The sequence below is a fragment of the Nelumbo nucifera genome, chromosome 7 (assembly GCF_055504915.1).
Source record: "Nelumbo nucifera cultivar China Antique chromosome 7, China Antique-T2T, whole genome shotgun sequence".
Classification (NCBI taxonomy): domain Eukaryota; kingdom Viridiplantae; phylum Streptophyta; class Magnoliopsida; order Proteales; family Nelumbonaceae; genus Nelumbo; species Nelumbo nucifera.
Window position 1 is genome coordinate 37078439 of NC_142655.1, and position 26578 is coordinate 37105016.

At 41.0% G+C, this 26578-nt stretch overlaps 1 protein-coding gene across 1 annotated transcript; it reads right to left on the reverse strand.

Annotated features, from left to right (window-relative positions):
- On the reverse strand, window positions 1–4218 carry LOC104598363 (uncharacterized). Its single transcript, XM_088891108.1, has 4 exons — window positions 3277–4218; window positions 2044–3166; window positions 1874–1945; window positions 1–1790 (listed from the first exon to the last, which is right to left on the reverse strand). The coding sequence occupies exons 2-4, from the start codon at window positions 2551–2553 to the stop codon at window positions 1692–1694; spliced, it is 681 nt and encodes a 226-aa protein (XP_088747234.1). The 5' UTR covers window positions 2554–3166; window positions 3277–4218; the 3' UTR covers window positions 1–1691.
- Window positions 4219–26578: the final 22360 nt, after the last annotated feature.

The window sequence follows — 26578 nt, forward strand, 5'->3', positions numbered from 1 at the left end:
TAGATAGGTACAAAACGATCCTTTCATTCAAAAGTTCATTTGGTTTTACAAAATACAAAATGGCATAACACTTCATTCCTTGAACCATCCATCCCTGACACGGGAAATTTCTTCTAAACTCTGTCGCTCGGCCTCAATATCTGTTAGTTCCTTGTCCTCTGCCTCATATTGCTAGACTATCTTCCGTTGTCGAGCGCATTCGTTGAAAAAAGCATTTAGCTTCTCCTTGGCCTTTGCAAGATTGGCCTCAACAATCTTATGGCACTAGCGAAGCTCTTTCAAGGCTTGTGTAGTCAGTGGCTGAGACTCCTTGTAGCCAACCTTCCTGAAAATATGAGCTAATTGGACCACCTTCTCCTCAATCCAGTCCATTTTGGAACCCATTGTGGAAAACGATGAACATGTCTTGAGCTAGTTGGCAAAACCTGACCATGAGAGCTCCTCTATGGACTGACCCGTAATACAGTTCATCATGGCCACAATAGTGTTCAAGTACCTATAACCACCGACGGGAGCTCCACAGTGAGTAACCACCCCTTCTGCATGATCAGAGAAGCAGATTTCACCACAGAATCAGAAACCACATATTTTTCGTTTCTTCACAACCCCTCATTCTAGTGAGCCACCTCAGGGAGTCTTTGCTCATGCTCTCCTTCGGCAACCTGGCCAGACACAAGGACAACCTCTCCAGTGCAGCAAGCCACATCCACCGAACTCTGAACAGGACATTTTGGCATTTCGGTTGCCAGCAAATCTTCTCGACTGACCTCATTCGGACCCACCGTAGCACTGGGGGGCTGCTCCTGTAGGCCTGCTGTGGTTTTTTCTCCTTCTCCTTGCGCAGAGGGGATAGGCGCAGAGTCACCGATAGTAGCCTCCTCAGTCACTCTCGTGTCCCCCGAGTCACCAGGATGCTCCTTAGGTTCTCCCTGCCCCTCTGTCACGGGGGTAGTTCTACAGCGGAAGAAACCCGTGCGACGTCCTGGCCAAGGCAGGCCAGGACAAGCCTTTATGCGCTTAGAGGCTAGGAGTTGCCTGATGGGATGGCTCCACCAAAGTCAGTAGCACTGGATCATGACCTCAAGTCCAATGGCCGAGGCACTCTCTTGACTCAGACCGGTCCATGGGAGGCGCCGCTTACGTGCTAAAGGGGGACAACCATAATGGAAAGCGACCATGCGCCGATGAGGTGACTTGGCACCGATGTGAAGGGTCTCCTGTATGCCGGTGATGACAGGCACCTGTGTGCCATGATGATAGGCAACCGCTTGGGCCGGAACCCACCCGTGCACTAGGGGCAATGGGATAGCTCAATCAGCTTGGGCAAAGGGGCTGGCGAAGTGAAGGACATGCTTGAGCCAGGCCCGCATGCCAAGCCTCCCTTGAGTATCGGTAGCGCAGTGCCGGTCCAACACTATCCCCATGAGCAAGTGTGCGCCCATGAGGAACCCTGGTAGCCATGCTAGCCGTTAACCAGGGCTGCCCCGCAAGGGGATGAAGGTCTAGGAGTGCCAAAGTTAGGCACCCAAGGAGGTCAACCACCCCTCCTCAAAGAGTACGTTAAGCTTTTGGTGGTCTGCTTGAAGATGACATCAGTTCTCCCAAAAATCTTATAGGCGAAAATGACGGGCATGACCCTAACGTAAGCCTGCCAAGCGTAGGCAAGGCAAGGCTAAGCCTGTGCTGAACCGTCACACCTCGGCAGGGGGCTGTAAGGATTGCAGATCTCTCACCAATTGCCTGATCACGGGGGAAACTAGAACAAAAGAGATATTGACATCGCAAACCCCCTACGATGAAATAAATAACACACGATTAGTACAAGGAAATAAAACATACTAAAGAATCAAATAAACATGCGCACTATCTGTACCTTTTCACCCACAATGTCCTTAGAAGGGACTTGTGGGGCTCCCACATCGCGTCGGGCATTACCGACCTCCACCTGCTTGAACACAAACGATTGTAAAAAGATCAGTACAAGTCAACATAATAACATAAGTGGCAATAAACCAAATACACTACAAAGTTATAGAATCTTACCAAATCAACACTATCGGGCTCCCTCCTACGTGGACGGGGAACCATCTTTTTCACTTGCCCACCAGTGACCAGAACAGAAATGACCTTAGAGGAAGGAACCGACACTACAGACTGCATTGATTCTGTATCAGTTGTTTCCTTTGCCTCAGGAACTGAAGTTGGAGGATTGCCATGTAGGTGCTCCTCAGCCCGGGAAGAGGCAACATCGGACCTGGCATCACAGGCCTCCCCAGGTACCGACGGCCAGTAAGAGCGAGGCACCCGCACTGTCCTAGCCTTCTTTGACGTAGGTGGTCGTCTGCCTTGCCCCTCCTCAACCGCAAGACGCTTACCCTTACGAATAACGCCCATGAATTCAGGCTCCTCTGTCATCGCTGCTGCAGACCTTGGTTGAGGAGGAGCTGGTCCCGGTCCTTGCTTAGCTGCATGACCCAGAGGAGGAGCCATGACGTGATGAGGACGGGGGGTCGCAGACATGAATAATTGGAACCCGCCAAGCAATGAACACATGTAGGCCAAATGCAGGGACTTAAGGACCTTAACTCCCTTGTACCCTGCGACAGGGAATCAAGAAACCCTCGGGATTGCTAACCCATTCCCACGACTCCAGAACACATCTTCCCCTATAGACTGTAGAAACTGAGAACACAAGTCATCATACCCGTACTGATGGAGGACTCTGTTAGGAAGATAGGCCACAACTTGCGCCTCGCCGGATTGATCAAGATAGGCGATGACACCGGGCCAAAGAATAAGACGTGCCATGCCAGGAAGGGGATGAGTCGCCTCAGCTGCACATTTTGCCATCTTCAAGAATGACAGTACCAATACAAAATGGCATGGAATGCCAAATGGCCTGAGTATAAGGTCTCCACACAAACCCTTCTAGAGAAGACAGTTTCAATTTGATCTCGGCAACCCTGAACTGCCTAAGCCTCTTGGAGCCAAGCCAACGTTTTCCCCGACAAACACCCAAGGAATGTCCTTTAGTCTGATCTCCATCCAAAGTTGCAATGCTAAGCTCGAGACGTTCACACATGTACATGAAGAGAAAGGGAGAGAATATGTAGCTGCAATGCCTTTTATACCTTGGATCCATTATTTGATGGACGGTGTCTTCCATCTGCTCGAACAAATAGCCCAAAAACATTGAAACCAACAGCAACTGATGACTGCCAGTAGCAAGCACGGAAAGGGGAACCAATACAGTACGAAGGCCATATTCAGAGTTACCTGGAAAGAGGAACCGGGATGCAACGTATAGAATGAACACATAAGATGACACTGACTATCTCCCATGAACCATCACATCACCCGTGTTGTTGGTTTCGAATCAGTAGGCCACCCACGCTTCTAGTGGCATTTTCCCTCAGGCAGTCGACTCATCGACTTGGGACATGAAATCATGGAACAAATTGGCAGGGATGGACTCAGGAAACTGTAAGTGATGGGCGAACATCGACCCACCAAATGGGAGCGCCAAGAGCACAACATCTTCTACAAGTGACCATAAAGACACATTAACTCCTTTCAATCGATGGCGTCGAACCCTCCATCCTTGCGACCGTCATCCATCTTAGCCATCTCACGCTCCGACATCATTTCGATGGTGTCAACAACCCTAACAAATTCGATAAAAGGGCATTCAGATTTATTTTGTGAACGAGGGGCCATTTGTGAAATTAGAGAAAAAGATAGCAATGCAAAAGGGGAATCGAACTCAGAAGGAGAAACACAGACGCAAAGACAGCAAAATGGACTCCAAGGAAGAATGCAACTAGAAAGTGCAAACGGCTCCCAGGCACTGCCATTTTGTGGAGTATGCTAGCAGAAATTAATGCACTGCCTGGAATACCAAACGGCACTGGGGAAGGTGAAGATATGATTACATCTCTCCCGCTGTCACTCAACCAAAAAGTATGCTAACAGAAATTACAAACATAGCCTAGAAAGGCGGTATAACTGGCGAATTAATTCAAATGTACCACCGCAACCACCACTTTAAACTATCACACTTAATCCCCGATCCATACGAACGACCGCAGTGCATTAGTACAAGATGACAATTATAAGAAAGTAATGATGAATGCCATGTCACTCGTACATAACGGATCTCCCACCAATCCAACTAACTAACGAATGCGAGAGGCCACTTCACCCAAACAACCAGTCACAACCTTGTACTATGTATTCCACGATGGACAAAACTTCGCCAAAGACAACGGGGCTAAAAATCAAAATCACCACTTTGTCTATCTTCGGCAAAATATTGCCCTATCGTGAAACAAGGGGGCTTAAATTTTAATTTGGAAAGACCTCCTTTAACCGAGAAGGGGGCTGGAAGCCCGGAATCTGCTATATATAGCAATTGTCTTTTGACAAGTCGCTTATTGCCTGTAGTTAAGGGGCTCAGAACTTCGCCAATCAATTGAGCACATAGTTACTTATCAATAGAAAGCAACATGTCAAAAGACAGAGGGCTAAATCACAAGGAAAGTGAAAGTTGACCCAATACAAATGCCTTTGATTCTTAGCCAAGTACAAACAACACCATTGAATTGGACGCGAGAATGCTTATTGGTAAACTACCACTTACCAATAATCAGGGGGGCAATAACCCACCCAAATTAAAATTTTCTATACATAAAGTCCACAAAGCATTCTATCAAGAGAAGGAACGCTCACCAGACCCAATGCGAAAGAATCAAGGTACCACAACACCTACAATCCTCATCCCCATCACTCCATAACAAACTTCCAAAGCAAACCCAATAACAGAAATGCTTATCAGTAAGATCCCACTTACCGATAAGCAGGGGGTTAATGTAGGTACATAGTGGTCATTCAGACCATCAGAATATAGAGGGTGTCAAACCAATGCTACACGAATGTTTGCGATGCATCTATAACCCATCGCACATCTATGATGAGTCTACAACTCATCGCACACCTGCGATGAACTCTTGACCTGAAACAGGTTGTGATGAACTTTGGCCCCGCATGAACTTGTGATAAGTTTTCGACTCGTGTAGACTTGCGATGAGCTTAATGCCACCGTAGAACTGCGACGAGCGCGGACTCACCGTAGGTCAGAAACAAATGATAGAAACACGTGTGTGGTTAAATAACGTGTGTGATGGGACACCCGTGGGCCTAATAAGGACGTGCAAGTTAAATAATGATGTCACCCATAACACATCAGTTTAAAAGGGTCACAAAAGGAAGTAACATACGTGGATTATGAGAATCCTCAAACGAAATGAAAGTTTGTCCTTGAGATGTCTCATAAGACACATGGCGAAACCCTAACAGTGCTTCCTAGCAACTGATAGTGAATATGAGATTCCCTTTTCTAATGAGAATCAAATGCTTTTGGCTCCTTCATTTTAGGACCTCATGATCTCTCCCTTTAAATAGGGGTCCAACTCATAACGAGATCATCATTCTATCCTCTCATTTGCCCTAGCCTTTAGCTTACCTCTTGCACTCAGTCTTCCTTTGTTTTTCAAGGAGACCCCAATACGTAGCCTAACCACCCTACTCACAACCCCAAACCAAAAACCTTGGTCTTCCATGTTTTCTCTCAGGGACGGGATGTTGAACAGTTTTGTATGCCCTTAGCTTCAATCAGAATGATGTACTTTATGAGTTTATTGTAAATGAATAAAAGTGCATATTTGGTTCATGTTCCCTTGGTACGTTTTTGTGTAATGCCCTTAAACGGGACACTTAATGAGACTTGTGTTAGTTTAGAATGTTCCCAGCCAGTGGGTCGGTCTAGGGAGACCTATCCTGACAAGGCTGACACTGTTGTGCCACCAAGTTGGTTGGGGTGGCTTGTCTCAGTTGCCAGGGTGAGACCCTAGGCACGTATAGTGTAGGATTAATTGAATCTTTGAACTGGACCAGATTTCCATTATTGCCCTAGACCTTGGAAATTGATGGGAAAAACTGGAAAGTTACACCCGACCCCTAGACTCGATTATGATACTGCACTAGGTGTCGGATTGGGCTGTCTTTGATGTACGAGTCAGTGAGATCCTTTGCGGGGGTCAAAACCTGGGTATGTTGGGACAGTCTGAGAATTCATTTGAGTGGGTGATCATAGTGACAGGATCAGCCCCTTTGTCGGACAAAGGTAATGATCGGGGATGCACTCTCACTAATGGAAACCAAGACTGCCGGCAGCTGATTTCAATCGTTGAGATTTGTTTTGCAAAGTATATTTTATATGAGATATAAAAGTATATATATATATATATATATTATGGTTTCTAAAATATTTGCAAAAGGTTTTAATTCTCGGGATCCATATAAGTAGAGAGTGCAACACTATTCCTTATAGTCGAGGGATATGTCCTCTCTTGTCGGGCAGTGTATGATTATTTGGGCTAAGAGGTTAAGTGTAAGACCATTGAGGTTAATACCTGATGGGCTAATCTTGCATCTGCCCACAGTCCCTAGGTGTTACAAGGTCGCTTGGCCCAGGGACCACCTAGGGTAAGTGTTGGGCCCATAGATCCCATTTGATGGGTTTCAGGGGGTGCACTGTCCATAACAGTGTATTCGGCCAGGCCTTGTAACAAAGGCTGGGCCGAACCCATGTGGATGATGTGTAGATCAATGCTTGGGTCCCACGCCATACAAGGAAGCCCAACTGGACAGCAGTTAGGAAGGTTAACTGAGCACATAAGCTTAATGGGCCTAAAGCCCATTTCGAGCTGGACTTATTTAATAAGTTAAATATGGGCGATTTCTGAGATGAATCAACAGATAGAATAGGGTCTTAACCCTATCCACTCAGAGAGTTCAGATCTAAATATGATTCAGATCTAGAAACCTCTTAATGAGATTAGGAGAAGGCTGATCTAATCTACAGATAAGATAAGGGTTTATCCTTATCACCTAAAAAGAGGTCTGATCCAAATATGATTTGGATAAGCAGCTCCTAATCCAATTATGAGCTGATCCTTCGGGTTTACAAAAGAAGGAGGGGGCGGCAGCCTTTAGAATCATTAGATAATCAAATCTTCTTAAGTGCTGAAATTACAGAAGAAAGAATTAAGCAACCCTGCAGAATTCTCTCTTGCCGCCTCCTTGTTCTTGCCGCCCAGTTTGCCAGTTCGATCTCCAGTTGTGGAAGAAGTCAAGATTCGATCTTGACATCAATTCTTTGAGAAAGAATTGATAGGATAGCTGTGCTCACGTGCCATCCTGTTGTTTCTTGCAAAGGACAGAATTCTTTGAGAAGAATACTGCTGATTTTGCTCCATCCTGCACTGCGCCATCTTCAGTGGGAGCAATCTTTGGATCATTCCTTGGGCGTGAACACCTTCGTTAGGAGATATTGTTTCTCCATATCAGGTATAATCTTCTCATACTCCTTTTGGTTCAGATCTGGTTCAGTTTATGGTTCAAGATTGATCCTTGAAAATATGATTTTCTAAATAGGGAATGCGATTCCTAGTTGAAAGGAGAGAAAAAATTTTGAAATTCGCCCATTAATTCCACAAGACTTGGGCGTCCATACGATGGATCTCTCATCCCTTTAGTGGTATCAGAGTCAGGTTCAAATCTTGAACCAATTTGTTTCAGATCTGAACCTGCGCAAATGGGCAAAAGGCGTTCTACCCAATTTGCGCAGATATGGGTTTTTGGAAAAATTGTTCCCAAAATTAAGGGCGAATAATCTGAAATTAATTTTTATATAAATCTGATTATTATTTAGAATTGTTCTTTATAATTTTCTTGATTTATGGGTTGTTCGTACAAGAGGAGATCGAATTCTTGATTTGCGCAGGGAACCTGCATTTTTGCAGATTATGGATTATTTTGTTACATTTGGTCTGTAAAATAATTTTTTTTTTATTTTTAGACTGAATGTATAGGTATTCGATCTAATGTAAATATTAATAAGAATTAGGTTTTCTATTTATTTTATTTTGGATCGAAGAAGGCGGCATAGAGAAGGAGATTTCGTAGATGGGAAATCGTAATCTGCGATTTGCAGTTTATGAAACTGCAAACTGTGATCTAACCTCTGTTTTGCATGATGGTTTGTGCCAACAGCCCTGGTTGACTGATTATTGTTTTTTCTTTTATCAGTATTTAATTTTAGATTATTTTATTGAATTAAAGATTTAATTAAAGATCAAACCCTAGACCCAATCGAACCAAGATTGGTTCAAATTGTTTGGACCGAATCTAAGCGTTCGATCAAGGCTGAAAGTCAGCCCTAATTTTCCCACTAATGGGCCTGAGGATTGATATTTAATTAAATGGTTAATTCGGCCCAACCTGTAAAGGCCTAGTTTTAAATGGTTAAAACTGCTAAAAGCCCACTCTGTGGATAAAGCTATATGGGTCGAACCCATCAACCCTAATTCGGCCCATATACCTAGATAATATTAATGGTTAATATTATGGATTTAAAATGCGCTTCAAATGGGCCTTACAGATAATTAATTGATTGGATCAATTTATCCTTGCATGTGATGTATGGATGTGTGATGTGCTACGTACATTGGCCATAAGTGCTTGGCCCATGCTCAATCGACAGTGGCTCTTGCACACATCATGGCTGAATGCACATCATTGCCATGGTATCCCTTTTGGTCATTAGGTGACCTCCCTCAGTGGTGGGCCCCACACCTCATGGAGAGGTTACGTGCGGGACCCTAGCCAATTCAGGCCCACCAAAATCTGACTTTATGGAAGTCAGTGGGAGCCACTTGGGTTTGACCTAGATCAAACTAGGGCATAATTGATTGTTCCCTCCAGCTAATATGAGTGCATGTGATAGGGAGATTCATGTGATGAACTCTCTAAAGGCCTTCCATCATTAGCATGAGGATGGGTCCTTCAGTAATGAGGAAACGCACCAGAAAATGGGCTATCCATTTGTTGTTGGGCTTGTCTGAATGTTTCATAAGATGATAGGGGCATCATAGACCGATGTGGGAGGGGCTTCACCAGAAAATGGAAACTCTCTCACGATACCTTGGCGTTCACGAACATGATGGGTAAGCACTCACTGGACAGAAAGGTTTACCTGAAAACGGCTCTGAACCTTGTCTGACAGAGGCCAAAGGGAAAACTCATATGATGAGTGGATATGATCCTTCACAGAAAGGTGGTGGGGTTTTGCAGTTGAAATAGTTGGCTCCATGCACCCTATGTGATTTCCCACATTTCTAGAGATAACCCATGGTCTCCGTCACTGAGAAAGGAGGGAAATCTCAGAGATGAATAAATGGAAATGGAACGTAGATTAAAATCCATATCTATGTAATGAACATGAATCAAATTTGATTGTAGACTGATGTTTGCTCTTTTATCAGAAAATGGCAAACGGACAATTTGCAAAGCTGCTTGATGACAACCCAAACTATGCCGACTAGTACAGGAACCTTATGTTGGTCTTAACCTCTGAAAAGTTGGATAAGGTATCCAAGAATCCTGCCCCGGATCGTCCGGGAGATAGGGCTTCTGAGGCCCGGAGAAGAGAATACCAAGAATGGGAGGAGAAAAACTCCCTTGCCCGCTACTATATCATTGCCTCCTTGGACAATCCAATTCAGAGGCAGTTTAATCAGATCGAACTTGCTAAGGACGTATTGGACAGTCTCAAGACAATGTACGAAGAACATAATCATTCTACTCGGCAAAAGGTCTTGAAACAGTTCATGATCGCGTAGATGTCCAAGGGCCAACAAGTTCACAACCATTGTCTCCGGATGATGGGTTATATCAACGAACTGGAGGCTCTTGGATCCGGGCTAGATCTGGTAACACAGATCGATGCTATTCTCAACTCTCTGCCTCCATCCTTTAATCCATTCATCATGAATTACAACATGAATAAGCTGAACGTCAGCTTGCAGGAACTTAGCAATATATTGCAGAGGGCCGAAGAATTGATTAAAAAGAATGAGCCCAATGTCATGCTTGTTGAAACTGGAAAATCAGGCAAGAAAAGGAAGGCAAAGAGAAAACCCCAGAAGAAGGCTGCCAAACCCAAGAAACAGAGGAAAGACAAGGCATCAAATGCCTGTCATTTTTGCAAGAAGACTGGCCACTGGAAAAGGAACTGTCCTGCCTACCTGGAATCCAAGGAAGGTAATTTCGAAACTTGTGTTATAGAAACCAATCTATTGGTGGCTTCTATGTCCTGGTGTATTGACTTCGGGGCTTTAACTCATGCGTGTAACTCACTGCAGGGGTTCAAGGTAAGCAGAAGGCTGAGTGAAGGAGAAGTTACGCTCTACTTGGGGACTACTACAACTGTTGCAGTCACCGCCATAGGAACTGTGGAGTTATTTTTTAGAGAATGAACTATTGTACTGAAAGATTGTCTTTATGTACAAAATTTAAGAAGAAATTTGATTTCTGTCTCAAAACTATGTGCAGATGGTTATTCTGTCTTCTTTAGTAATACGATTACTATTAAAAGAAATAACAGATTCATCGCATACGGGGAACTGGAGAACGGTCTCTATGTTCTACATCCTTTTCTAGACACTAACATAATCGAAACTACGTCGGCTGAAATCCCCAAGAAGAGAGCCCGTGATACAGTTAATCCCACATGTCTGTGGCATTACCGACTAGGCCACATCGGTGTTGACCGAATCATAAGGTTGGTAAAGGATGGTCCTTGGGATTTTCTAACCGTAGAAGATCTTCCCACCAGTGAGCCTTGCCTACAAGGCAAGATGACGAAACAACCATTTAACGGTAAGCCTGAAAGATGTACAGGCACACTTGACCTTATGCATACTGATGTATGTGGTCCCCTGAGTGTTAGGACACGGAATCAACACGTGTATTTCATCACCTTCACCGATGATTTTTCACGATATGGTTACGTGTACCTAATGAGACACAAGTCTGAATCCTTTGAAAAGTTCAAAGAGTTCAGACAAGAGGTCGAGAAACAGTTAGGGAGAGAAATTAAAGCCCTTCGATCAGATCGAGGTGGCAAGTATCTCTCTAACGAATTCAGGGACTACTTAAAGGACAATGGGGTAGTATCACAGTTACCTCCTCCTGCTACACCACAACTTAACAGTGTTTCAGAGAGGAGGAATAGGACCTTATTAGATATGGTCCGGTCACTTCTCATACACTCAGAGTTGCCCACATCCTTTTGGGGTTACGCATTAGAGACTGTGATATACGTGCTGAATTGGGTTCCAACCAAATTGGTTCCGAATACTCTATATAAATTTTGGACCGGAAAGAAATCAAGTGTCAGACACTTGAAGATTTGGGGTTGTCCAGCACACGTTAAAAGAACGAGTGCAAACAAGTTGGAATCCAAGACCAGTCGTTGCCTATTTATAGGCTACCCGAAAGGCTCTGTGGGTTACCTATTCTATGACCCAAGTGTGTAGAAGGTGTTCTGCAGCCGAAATGCACAATTCTTGGAAACCGATTATATCCTGGACAACCATCGTCAGGAAATAGTTCTTGATGAGGAGAGCTCAGGAGTAGTGGGAGATGTCCCAAAAGTTCCAAGTAGTGACCAACCTAGAAGATCCACTCGGGTATCCAGGCCACCAGTCCGTTATGGTTCTGACCAGGATAGTTACCTGGTAGAAACCTTGACTAGTGAGGAAGATCCCGTGATTTATGCGGAAGCTATGTTGGACATAGATTCTCAGAAGTGGGTGGAGGCCATGAGAGCAGAGATGGACTCAATGGAGACCAATGGAGTCTGGACTCTAGTAGATCCGCCCTCCGGGGTAAAAGCAATCGGTTGCAAATGGATTTACAAGAGGAAGAAGGGCCTCGATGGTAAGGTTGAGACCTTCAAAGTTCGTTTGGTGGCGAAAGGGTACACTCAGAAAGAGGGTATCGATTATGAGGAAACCTTTTCGCATGTGGCCATGCTTAAATCCATTAGGATCCTGCTAGCTGTAGCAGCATACCATGATTATGAGATTTGGCAGATGGATGTCAAAACTGCATTCCTGAATAGAGATCTTACTGAAGATATCTATATGCAGCAGCCGCAAGGCTTCATTGCTGCAGGTCAGGAAAACATGGTATGTAATAGATCCATTTATGGACTTAAGCAAGCTTCTAGAAGTTGGAACATCCGTTTTGACTCTGCTGTCAAATCGTTTGACTTCAAGTAGAATCCGGATGAACCCTGTGTCTATAGAAAGTACAGTGGAGATAAGGTTACCTTATTGGTTCTGTATGTAGACGACATTCTACTCATTGGGAATGATGTAGGAATGTTAACTACGGTGAAAGTATGGCTTTCACAATAATTCTCCATGAAAGATCATGGAGAAGCCTCCTATATACTGGGTCTTTGACTCTATAGAGATAGATCGAAGTGGATAATAGGATTATCCCAATCTGCTTATATTGAGTCAAAAGATACAACATGGAAAACTCCAAGAAAGGAAATGTTTCTTTCAGGCATGGAGTCACTCTCTCCAAGAAGATGTCTCCCAAGACTTCTGAGGAGATTGATGGCATGAAAGACGTTCCCTATGCCTCTGCCGTAGTGAGCATCATGTATGCCTTGTTATGCACTCGTCCTGACATTGCTCATGCAGTAAGTGTAGTAAGCAGATTTCAGGCCAACCCAAGGCAGGAGCACTAGACTGCTATGAAAAACATACTTAAGTACCTTCGAAGAATAAAAGAGTTTTGTCTAGTATTCGACGGTAGCTCACTACAGATCCATGGGTATACAGATGCCGATTTCCAATCGGATTCAGATGATAGAAAGTCTACATCCGGATATGTTTTCACGATAGGATCATGTGCTATTTGCTGAAAAAGCAGCATACAGGGGTCCACTACAAACTCCACGACCGAGGCCGAGTACATTGCCGCAAGTGAGGCTGCCAAAGGAGCCGTGTGGAGGAAGAAGTTTGTTCACGAGTTGGGAGTAGTTCTGTCCAGCACATCACCCATCCCGTTGTTGTGTGACAACAATGGAGCCATTGCTCAGGCTAAGGAGCTATGAGCCCACTCGAAATCGAAGCACATCGAGAGGAGTACCACATACTGCGGGAGATTGTTGGTAGAGGGGACGTCCGGATTCAGAAGGTAGCGTCAGCGGAAAATGTAGCAAACCCATTGACGAAGCCACTATCATAGAAAGTGTTTGAGAAACACGTGGAAAGCATGGGACTCCGGCTTGTACCAGATTGGACCTAAGTGCAAGTGGGGGCTGTTGGACAGTTTTGTATGCCCTTAGCTTCAATCAGAATGATGTACTTTATGAGTTTAATGTAAATGAATAAAAGTGCATATTTGATTCATGTTCCCTTGGTACGTTTCTGTGTAATGCCCTTAAACTGGACACTTAATGAGACTCGTGTTAGTTTAGAATGTTCACAGCCAGTGGGTCGGTCAGGGGAGACCTATCCTGACAAGGCTGACACTGTTGTGCCACCAAGTCGGTTGGGGTGGCCTATCTCAGCTGCCAGGGTGAGACCCTAGGCACATATAGTGTAGGATTAATTGAATCTTTGAACTGGACCAGATTTCCAGTATTGCCCTGGACCTTAGAGATTGATGGGCAAAACTGGAAAGTTACACCCGACCCCTAGACTCAATTATGATACTGCACTAGGTGTCGGATTGGGCTATCTTTGATGTACCAGTCAGTGAGATCCTTTGCAGGGGTCAAAACCTGGGTATGTTGGGACAGTCTGAGAATTCATTTGAGTGGGTGATCATAGTGACAGGATCAACCCCTTTGTCGGACAAAGGTAATGATCGGGGATGCACTCTCACTGATGGAAACCAAGACTGTCGACAGCCGATTTCAATCGTTGAGATTTGTTTTGCAAAGTATATTTTATATGAGATATAAAAGTATATATATATATATATATATTATGGTTTCTAAAATATTTGCAAAAGGTTTTAATTCTCGGGATCCATATAAGTAGAGAGTGCAACACTATTCCTTATAGTCGAGGGATATGTCCTCTCTTGTCGGGCAGTGTATGATTATTTGGGCTAAGAGGTTAAGTGTAAGACCATTGAGGTTAATACCTGATGGGCTAATCTTGCATCTGCCCACAATCCCTAGGTGTTACAAGGTCGCTTGGCCCAGGGACCACCTAGGGTAAGTGTTGGGCCCATAGATCCCATTTGATGGGTTTCAGGGGGTGCACTGTCCATAACAGTGTATTCGGCCAGGCCTTGTAACAAAGGCTGGGCCGAACCCATGTGGATGATGTGTAGATCAATGCTTGGGTCCCACGCCATACAAGGAAGCCCAACTGGGCAGCAGTTAGGAAGGTTAACTGAGCACATAAGCTTAGTGGGCCTAAAGCCCATTTCGAGCTGGACTTATTTAATAAGTTAAATATGGGCGATTTCTGAGATGAATCAGTAGATAGAATAGGGTCTTAACCCTATCCACTCAGAGAGTTCAGATCTGAATATGATTCAGATCTAGAAACCTCCTAATGAGATTAGGAGAAGGCTGATCTAATCTACAGATAAGATAATGGTTTATCCTTATCACTTAAAGAGAGGTCTGATCGAAATATGATTTGGATAAGCAGCTCCTAATTGGATTAGGAGCTGATCCTTTGGGTTTACAAAAGAATGAGGGGGTGGCAACCTTTAGAATCATTAGATAATCAGATCCTCTTAAGTGCTGAAATTACAGAAGAAAGAATTAAGCAACCCTACAGAATTCTCTCTTGCACCCAGTTTGCCAGTTCGATCTCCAGTTGTGGAAGAAGTCAAGATTCGATTTTGACATCAGTTTTTGAGAAAGAAATGATAGGAAGTTGTGCTCACGTGCCATCCTACTGTTTCTTGCGAAAGACATAATTCTTGGAGAAGAATACTGCTGATTTTGCTCCATCCTGCACTGCGCCATCTTCAGTGGGAGCAATCTTTGGATCCTTCCTTGGGCGTGAACACCTTCGTTGGGAGATATTGTTTCTCCGTATCAGGTATAATCTTTTCCTAGTCCTTTTGGTTCAGATCTGGTTCAGTTTATGATTCAAGATTGATCCTTGAAAATATGATTTTCTAAATAGGGAATGCGATTCACAGTTGAAGGGAGAGAAAAAATTTTGAAATTCGCCCCTTTATTCCGCAAGACTTGGGCGTCCATACGATGGATCTCTCATCCCTTCATGGGAAAGAAGAACGCCGCTCGTGAATCCAAGCTCCATGTATTTTTCATGGCCACAATTTATTACATTTTTCTTCTTTTCGTTCGCACACATCTGATTTCTTTGTATTTCATTTTTTGGAGTTTAAAGTATCTTCCTTGCACCAGACAATAGCCAAAGGTTGATAAGTGGCAAAGGTATCATTGTCGTCTTCTTCTTCTTCTTCTTCAAATGAAGGTATCTTCTTCTTTATTTTTCTGTTTTCATGTTTAAATATTTTTCTTTGTTGATAATAATCTGATTTGTTTGATTTGTTTTTTTTTCCTCATTTCCCTATGTTTCGGTAGTTTTAAGAGCTATGCTGTAGAGGGTCTGTTCAACTTTTGAAGGTTGAAGGAGCTAATTTGAGAGCTATACTGTAGAGGGTCGGTTGTGTATGTAGCTTTTCTTAATGGCATGGGAGAGATGGTGAAAGTCAGCAAGGGTGAGAAGGGGAGAGATCCAATCACACCAATGGCATATATATATATAGATAGATAGATAGATAGATAGATAGATAGATAGATAGAGAGAGAGAGAGAGAGAGAGGTGATCTACCTGTGAAGTGGACAAATGAACGAAGGATTATTGAGGGGGTAATTACAAGTAGTGGGACAGGATTTAGGAAGCTTCAGACCATGAATAGGGCATAGCTACCTAAATGGTAGTGGAGATTTGGTTGTTAGTAGGGTCAGTTGTTGAGGGGGTAATTACAGGGAAGTTTGGTAGGTCTGCTATGGAATGGGATACTCTAAACCCATATCAACCTTATGGATGCATACCTTGAAAGGGGATCCTTAAGCTAAAGCAAGAATTAGGATCCATGCTGATTTCAGACCTGGTCTGGGTGATTATATCCATTTCAGGGATGATGTTTGATGTGGGAACAAGCCACTGTGTGAACAGGCCACTGTGTCAGGGATAATGTTTGGCTAGTTAGCATTGATGTCTTTGACCAAGTATTCACAAATATCAATGATAAATCATAAAAAGGTTGTACAACAATAGTCAAGACTGAGCTTTGCTTCCAAAGGTGTTGTCATAAGGAAGATCACTAGAGCCTATGTGTGACTAAAAACATATAGTATGCCTATGTGTGTATCTTGGTATCTGAGATAGAGATAGAGGTAAAAGTAACCATTATAAAAACATAATGCTCATTAATAACGTAGACGTCCATAGGCCCATGCATGCCTAAGTAAATCTCTAAGCCCATCAAGGAAACCTACTCATCTAGGTTCTTGTAGGTAACTAGGATAATTCTAATCCTATCTCAAGATAGCAAACTAGGATAATCCTAATCCTATCTCCAGATAAGAATTATCCTACATAAACCTAAACTAACCCAGATAAGCTCTATCTCTTGACTTCTCATCTTTGTATAGTTCTACTGTAACTCAATCTCTGTAATTATAAATAAGGTTGATTTGACCCTAGTAAATATAAGTTAACCAACTAATTTCTCAATTTATCTCTCCAGATATCTATTATTTTATTTCTGTTTTTCTGTTTTAACTTGGTATCAGAGCCATATCGACAGAGACATGCACACATGGTAGCAGCCCAGCCGCGTCCAACAATGGTTCAACATCAAGTAGTACGCTCCCTTCAATCCAGAACGTGACTCATTATCTTCCTATTAAACTAGGAAGTGATAATTATCTACTGTGGCGTGCTTAGTTCCTTCCCATCCTTCGACACCATCACCTTTGGAACTCGTAGAAGGGAAGAAGAAGCTACTGCCTGAAGTTATATCCAATCCAGATGGTACAGGGATGATTGTGAACCCTGAATTCAAAAAATGGACAGACATTGATCAACTTGTATTGAGTTGGTTGATTTCCTCTCTCACCGAAGGAGTTATGACGCAAGTGGTAGGTCTGTTGATATCATCTGAGGTATAGACTTCCCTTGCTCACAATTATTCTACACACTCCCGATCCAGGGTACTGCAATTACGAAGACAACTGCAAAATCTTAAAAAGGGGTCTCTTTCTATTTCTGCCTATATACAACAAGCAAAATCCATTGCTGACAGTCTTTCTATAGTATCTGAACCAATCCTCAAGTCAGAACTGGTACTTTACATTTTATTTGGCTTAGGGAGTGAATATGAGTCGGTGGTTACAACAATTACCAATCGACCAAATGTAGTAGATCTCAATATTGTTGATATTATAGGAGCACTTCTGAACCATGAGAGCTGGCTTGAAGCTATAGCTCTTGCGTCAGACACTCGAAGTGCAAATACGTCCCTCCTAAGAAAACTAATTTTCAGAAGCCCTCACAACAGTTCTCTCCAAACTTCAACAACAACAAAGGTAAGGGGCGTGGATGTGGTGCTCCACAATATAATCAATCACAGCAATTTTCTAGAGGACATGGAGGTAAAAATAATGTTACTTGCCAAATCTGTAATAAATTTGGACACAATGCCTTGTAGTGTAGAAAAGAAAAATATGCCTTTGGCTTTTGTAAAAATTCTTGTAATGATCCTTTTGCATTTCATGGAGGGGTAAATACACCTCAGACTCAGTATGAAAATAATTTTGACCCAAGCTGGTACTCAGACTCGGGGGCTACTCATCACATGACTCCAGATTTAGATAATCTACAGAATCATACTGAGTATACTGGATCAGATTAAGTGAAGGTCGGCAATGGTCAAGGTTTGAATATTCATCATACAGGATCTTCTATGATTTTTAATCAACATGCTTTCTCTTTGAAAGATATCTGCCATGTTCCCTCTGTCTGCAAGAATTTACTTTCTGTCAGTTGATTTACAAAGGATAATGATTTGTTTTTTGAGTTTCACCGTGACTGTTGCTATGTGAAGGATTATATGGGGACAATCCTCCTTCGAGGGGCCAATAGAGATGGATTATATAGTTTTCCTACATCAGCCACAATTACTCTCGATGCTCTTCTTGGAGAACGTACTTCACTTTGTGGTTGACATCATCACCTTGGTCATACAACTATGCAAAATGTACGGCAAGTTATTTCAAAGTTTGGTCTTCCGTTTGTTAGATCTAGTATTGATGAGTCTGTTTGTGAGTCCTGTTAAATGGGCAAGAATCATAAAATGTCCTTGAAGTCATCCAGTTCTCAGTCCAAGCGTCCATTAGATTTAATTTTTTCAGATGTATGGGGACCTGCTCCTGTTAAGTCGAATAATGGATTTTCTTATTATGTTACTTTTATGGATGATTTTTCAAAATTTTCTTGGGTGTATCCTATGGCTCGAAAATCAAATGTTTGTGATATATTTATTAAATTTAAGATACATGTAGAAGTTTTGTTCAATGCCAAAATAAAAGTCTTTCAGTCAAATTGGGGCGGAGAGTATCACTCTCTTTCCCGGTACTTAGATCTGAAAGGCATCACACATCGATTGGCATGCCCTCATACACATGAAAAGAACGAATCAGTTGAATGGAAGCACAAACATGTGATTGAGTCTACTTTATCTCTATTGGCCTCCTCCAAGCTCCCCTTCTCCTTCTGGGCTAATGCGGTAGAAACTATAGTTTTTTTGATAATTCGACTACCAACAGAGATATTGCATGGTATGTCCCCTCATGAGAAACTCTTTTAGAGATCTCCTGATTACTCTCTGTTGCATTGTTTTGGGTGTGCGTGCTATCCTTTTCTACGACCCTACAACAAGAATAAGTTTCAATTTTGGTCACTTCAGTGCATTTTTATTGGTTATAGTACCTCTCACAAAGGGTACCGGTGTCTCCATGTTCCTTCAAGGCATATTTTTATAGCTCGCCATGTGGTATTTGATGAAACCTTATTTCCAGGAATTTTGAAGCACCACCAAGCATAATTCCTGCTTCCATAGGTACTATCATTTCAGCACCTGCACCTCTACAACCTGCAACACCAGCAATACCTCCTTCATCGCAGCCTCCAATCTGCACCAACGTCTAGCTCTAGCTCAGTGACCATTTCTCCAGATTCAGGATCATTGGAGCAATCTTCTTCTGATCAGCCACAAAGGTATTGAAGTATGTAAGACTTACTGAACTCTACAACATCGGTTTCTCAGCTGATACACATTCATTCTATGCGTATGCGGTCCATGGATGGAACCCTTCCTTGGTCCCAACTTGCGACAAGGTATCCAATCTCGTCTGCTCTTCTCACTCTCCTACAAGACCAAGAACCTAAAAATTTTAACAAAGCCGCCAAATCACCAAACTGGCAACTGGCTATGCAAAAAGAATATTAGGCCCTCATTAAAAATGACACTTGGCAATTAGTTTTATATGATCCCTCCATGAACATCGTCAGAACTAAGTGGATATACAAAATAAAGAGGAAGGCAAATGGAACCATTGATTTTTACAAAGCTTGCCTGGTCGCTCAGGGCTTCAACTAGGTCCTAGGTCTAGATTACTTTGATGCCTTTAGTCCTGTTGTCAAACTGGTAACCGTACAGACAATACTTTCCATTGCCCTTGTGCAGAATTGGCCAGTTCATCAACTAGATATGAACAATGCCTTCCTTCATGGCATCCTTGATGAAAATATTTATGTGCATCATCCGAAAGGGTTCATTGATCCCAGATACCCGAATCATGTCTGCAAATTGAAGAAGGCTCTCTATGGCCTAAAACAAGCACCGCGAGCCTGGTATTCACGATTAAGCTCTGTCCTCAAACATATGAGATTTCGCAACTCCACTGCTGATTCGTCTCTCTTTGTTTTCTCCTCCAAACAATCAACCCTACTTCTGTTGGTATATATCGATGACATTATTTTGACCGGAAACTCTACCGCTGCCAATAGTGATTTTCTCAAGTTACTCTCTTCGTTTTTTCCATTAAAGGACTTAGGGTCGCTCCACTATTTTTTGGGGGTCGAGGTAAGTCGCAAATCTGGCAGTTTGTTTCTCTCTTAGCAGCACTACATCCTGGATCTACTACATCAAACCAACCTTGAAGGGGAACCTGCAAGTTCGCCCATGTCTACCTCCGGCCGTCTCTCAAAAGATTCCGACAAACCCTTATCTAACCCCACGGAGTATCGGAGCATTGTTGGGGCTCTATAGTATGTCACCATAACTCGTTTGGATATCTCCTTCACAGTCAACAAAGTCTACCAGTTTCTTCACTCTCCCACTGAGGAACATTGGATAGCGGTCAAGCGAATACTTCGCTATCTCAAGGGCACTCTCACTCACAGTCTTCACTTTCGGGGATCCTCTTCTCGGCAATTGACTGCTTACACAGACACCGATTGGGCCAGCTGTCCTGATGATTGACGATCTACAGGGGGTTACGCAATTTATCTTGGCTCCAACCTGATTTCTTGGAGCTCTAAGAAGCAACATACCATTGCTCGCTCCAGTATTGAATTGGAGTTCAGATCTCTTGCTAACACAGTCATGGGGTTGTTATGGATTCAGTCTTTGTTACGAGACATTGGCTTTCTAGCTCCTCCCCCTATTCTCTGGTGTGAAACATGTGGAGGTAGACTTTCATTTCCTGCATGACCTTGTCACCCAGAAGTAGCTTCAAATTTGGTATGTTCCAACAGCGAACCAGATAGTAGCATCTTCACCAAACCTCTCTCCACAGCTTGGTTTACTAGTCTTCAAGACAAGCTTCTCATCACCCCGTTCAACTTGTGGGGGGATAATAACGTAGACGTCCATGGGCCCATGCACGCCTACGTAAATCTCCAAGCCCATCAAGGAAACCTATTCATCTGGGTTCTTGTAGGTAACTAGGATAATCCTAATCCTATCTCAAGATAACAAACTAGGATAATCCTAATCCTATCTCCAAATAAGAATTATCCTAAATAAACCTAAACTAACCTAGATAAGCTCTATCTCTTGACTTCTTATCTTTGTATAGTCCCACTATAACTCAATCTTTGTAATTATAAATAGGGTTGATTCGACCCTAGTAAATATAAGTTAACCAACTCATTTCTCAATTTATCTCTCCATATCTCTATTATTTTATTTCTGTTTTTCTGTTTTAACTCTCATAAAGCAAGAGAATAGATGAGAGGGGAAATCACAATATACATGAAATTATTATTCTACTTTGAGCTGTAAATAACCTATCCTTCACCAGCTCCAAAGCATGTAAACAATACTAAATAGAATAAGTGCAGAAAAAAAAAAGAAAAAAAAACTTGACTTATGAAGAAAAAATAACATCAAATCATACCTAGGCAACAAAGTAGGCACTTAATATTTTATATTTTTTATAATTTATATAATGTGGTTTATACAATTAATATGGGTACCATTAGATCAAATCGTTTATATTATTTCATATATATCTACTTTTGTTCTTGGGGTGATGTTGCATACTATCTACATTCTTATTAAATTACAATGTGCTTGTTGCTTATTTTGCACTTGTATTCAAATCTGAAATGGATGATTGTTAACAAATAACCATCTGCCTTCCTTTCTTCCATCAAGTTAAAGATTCCCCATCAATAATGGCAAGTTAAACAATTGAATGTTTATATTGACAATCTTGCTTGTGGGATGTGGTAGCACAGACATGATCCATGAAATATATATTTCATCCTCTATAACGGCTGAAGTATGAATCTGTTTCTTGCAAAACTATAATTTCAGTAATGGTAAAAATTGATTTAACCATTCCCTCAGTCATGAGCAAAACCATAAGGTTTTGGCTGAAGTTTCCAAAGTGTTTTCTAAAACATTGATTGAACCATACCCTCAGTCATGAGCAAATGTCTGTAGTCTGAGCCGAAAAGGAAAATAACATAGCTATTTCATCTCTAACAAGATGGTGGATAAGTAACATAGCTATTTCAAGTAACCCCCCAACTTGAGTTATATACCAAACATCTAGTTTCATAACAAGTAACCCCCCAACTTGCTAGCCGAATGTTGGTGAAGCTAGCTATTTCAAGTTACGATTTGCTTTGACTTTTGGAAGGATCCAACACTATAGAAGCTATTGTTGGACCAATGTATTGATGAGGTGACTACCCACGGAAGGCAAGGGGAACCATTGAAGAAAGATTCATGGGCACTGATACAAAAGAAGTTAAAGGAAAATATTCAAAAGAACTTTTCACAAAACAACTTAGAAATGGGTTCGATTATTTGAAGAGAAAATATCAACTTTGGGCGACCCTAATTAGTAGGACGAGAAATGGATACAACCCAACCATGAGTATAGTGGACTAGACAAATGAGCAATGGGAAGATTTCTTGAAGGTAATTAGTTTGGAATTTTGTTGTTGATAGGTATATCTTTGTGTATAGGGTCTGATAGGATGGATTGTTTGTTTATATGGTAACAGGCATATCCAAATGCAAAAGTATTTAGGTATGTTGCAGTTTGTGGATGAGTGCAGAGCATTGTTCGATGGGGCTTGTGCAACTGGAGAAGTTGGCTGAACTCCATTTCCGAATAGGCTGAGACAAGTAGCCTCTACCAGTGTATCAGCTACTTCACCATCTTTTGAATTTGAGGATGAGACCCCAGAGAGTGGTCCTATTGATCTTGATGACACACCTGTCACACCTCCCACAAGGCCTCAGACTTAAACACAACAGACATTTAAAGGGTCTACAAGTCCAAGTGAACAACTATCTAAAAGGCAAAAGAAGGGCATTAGTGATATTGATGTCAAGATAGAGAAGCTTCTTGACATACTGATTGCTGAGGATGGAGTTCTAACTGTAGAAAGTTGCATGCAAAAACTCCATGAAATGGGATGGACAGCTAGAACTCCTTTGAGGTTTCAATTTTCTTCGCGGAAAACCCAAAAGCTAGGAAGGAGTGAATCCATTGGTGTGGAACATGGAACAAATTCAATGAGGAGGAGATGAAAAGGTGGATATCATTGTGGGCTAAGAGGATGAACCTCTCATAGGAGTTGTTTGTCGATTTCAGTCGTATTTGAACATGATGTTTCGATTGAACAAATGGGTTGAACTTTTTTTCTCTAGTTTGAAATGATACACTTTACTTCTAGGTGGACATATGCAATATGCTTTTTTATAGATTTTTTTTTTTATATTTTGGATATGTTATAGATTATATTAGTTTGTAGCACTCGATGATTTGACATAATTGACATTTTCATATTTCTCTTCGACATGCTTGAATATTTGCTTTTAGATTAATCCCAATGTAGAATTTTAACTTTCTAGGTATCCAACAAATGTGTTAACACCTAGGATGAAGAGATTGAGTATAATTATCCTCCTATATTGGTATATAAAAAAATATTTATGACAGTGTATTCCGAGGATGTCAGATTGTGAATCTGCACTACCCGGTTATATCTATACACGAGAGCTATTAAATGGAAATGATACCCAAACCATCGAGGTTTTGAGGATGCTTGTTGAAGCATATTTATAGATATGTGACCATTTTCGAAATCGTGGATGGTTGCACGATAGTCGATACATCTTAGTGGAGGAAAAGATGGCTATGTTTCTCTTGTATTTAAGCCATAATGAAAGGTTCTCTATTCTAAAGAGACGGTTCCAGAACTCCACTCAAACAATGCATAGATACTTCCATCAAGTGTTAGCTGCTATGATGGAATTTGCACAAGAGATGATCTATCCAACTACATTTGACCCAAACCCAAACATCCTAGGGCACTACAAATGATTATGATAAGTATTCAAGGTAACTAATCGACAAAATCACATAGGTTTCATAATTTTTATTAGGATAGGGGTTGAGATGAAAATGAGTTTTATTTGTTTGTTTTCATTTGTTGTTGAAGGGTGTTGTTGGTGCTTTAGATGGCACACTTGTTCATGTTGTGGTACCACTGGAGAAACAACTGAAATATCGAGGAAGATGAGGGAAAAAATGTTTCCAAAATGTGCTAGCAGTTTGTGATTTTAACATGGTGTTCATGTATGTCCACCTTTTGGTAAGAATGATGTTCTAGGGGTGTTCATTATTTTTTGGTAAATTCATTTTTTGATAGATAAATTTGATTGACATAGACAAGTACTACCTATGCGATGTTGCATACGCTAATACAAGACAGTTTAGGGCACCCTATCAAAATGCATGATAGTGGGCAGCAACAAACTTTTGACATGTGAGTGCTAGGACTAAAGAAGAACAATTTAACCAAGCATATGCAAAGCTGAGAAATGTAATTGAGAGATCATTTGGTGTCATGAAAGCTTGGTTTCCAATTTTTAAAAGGATGGCACCTTTCAATCTCCATTCCAACGAGACATAGTCATTGCATGCTTTGCTATCCACAACTATCTAAGAAGGGAATCAATAGTTGATTCCCTTTTCAGTGACTATAGTGATCCTGATATGCAAGTGCCTAATGAAAATGTAAAAGTAGAGACAGAAGGGCATGATGATGGAGAGACTCCTCATGGGCAAGCTGATGCATAGTTTATGGCTTCATTGTGAGAGGAAATTGCACAAGAATTAGTAGATAGGAACATGCATTGAACTATTTGTTTTTAATCATAGTTGTGTACTTGAACTATTATTAGAACTACTTGATTGTTTGTAGTGTACCATTATAGTTATGTACGTGAATAATGTAGGGAAAATGGTTGTTAGGCGTTCTCCAATCATGTGTGCATGCGGGGTTGCCTATATGGAACTTTACAAAGCTGTGACAGATGAAAATCGGGGAAGAATTTTCTTGTGTTGCCCACTATGGGAAAAGCATACACACTCTTTTTATTGGGCTAATGAACTGATTGCCAACCTTGTGGCAGAGCTCAGGGAGTTTAATCAACCCACTTCATGGCTTGTAGAAACCCTGAATATCACAACCGCTTGAGGAAGATATGGCACTTGGATGTCGCATGCATCTCTTACATGCAATGTTATCTAGTTTGTTATTATTGTAGTTCTATTTTTTTTGTTTATTATTGTTGTGGTGGTTGCATAGGGGTAGTTATGAAACAGGTAGGATAATTATATGTATGACACACAAATGTGTAGGTACTTTACTTTGGGAATGATATAATTTTTTGAAACCTTTTCAAATATTATTTTGCTAATTACCATTATGCACTCGTGGCATTTATTGGTATTTTCAACATTATTTTATTTTTTAATAATTTATTTTCAAATTTTCAAGTAGAATTCATAGTTATTAATTATTTTTATTAATTTTTACTTGTATTTTTTATTATTTATTAGCTATTTTTAATAATTAATAATTATATTTATTATTTATTAATTATGTTTTTTATTAATTAATAAGTATTAGTTATTTTTATTAACTATTAATTATTTTTGTTAATTATTAGTTATTTTTATTAATTACTAATTATGTTTATCAATTATAATTTTTTATTATTATTTATTATTATTTTTAAATATTAGTTATTTTTATTTATTATTAATTTTTATTTGTGTTTTTATTAATTATTAATTATTCTTTTTTTATTTATATTTAATTATTATTTTAATTAATTATTAAATATTATTTTGAAGTTGATAAATTATTTTATATGAAATAGTATAAGTTGAGCTCAAAATTACCAAATACTCTATTCTAGGGGTAAAATAATAAAATCAGGAAATTTCACATGTTAAAAGTTTGGTCCAATACAAACAAGCTTGTCTATTCAGAGCCTCTAAAAAGTAGAAAAGCATTTATGCCCCTTTTCAGATTTCAGACACTTAATATCTTTTTAACTTTGATACCGACTGACATAGTTAGGAAACAAATCACATTCAAAGAGGTTTCAAAGAAAAGAACTAAAGTCGAAAATAGGAAGAATAAATTCACCGAATAATTAAGAGAAAATCAACAAAACCACTTCTTCTAGCAATACTCTTCTCCTTTCATAGACTTTCTTTTACACCCTTGTACCTCCTACAAGAAAGTTTATTTAATTTGAACACTCCTTATTAGAATCCTACTAAATCAGTTCAAAAAAGAAAGACCTAATTGAAGACAAATTTGGAAATCCCGTTTACATGCTAATTTGATAAATGTGAATCAAGATAGATTAAAGAATGTTGTAATGATGCTAATTTGATAAATAAAAACTAAGATGGGTCTCGAAAACTAACTTAGTAAATGTTTATTCAATTGAGCCAAATCCCATACTACATCATATATGTTCATCTACAAATCTGTTATTAAGATGCTCATTGGGTCGATGGGGATGGATGGGACATTATGATATCTGAACCTTCGTTCCCCCACTTCTTCTCATGACAAAAACTAAATGTTACATTCCCAAACGGCAGAGATGCAAATTTTATCGATCATCAAACCATGCAATGGAAATTAAATCTGATGTTGTCCGTGCCCATTTCCCAGAGCCTATAGCCTCTGGTATCTTCCCAAGTGGCATTTCCAGAAGCCAGCGCAACCATGAAAGAATCCAGATTCAGTCCTCA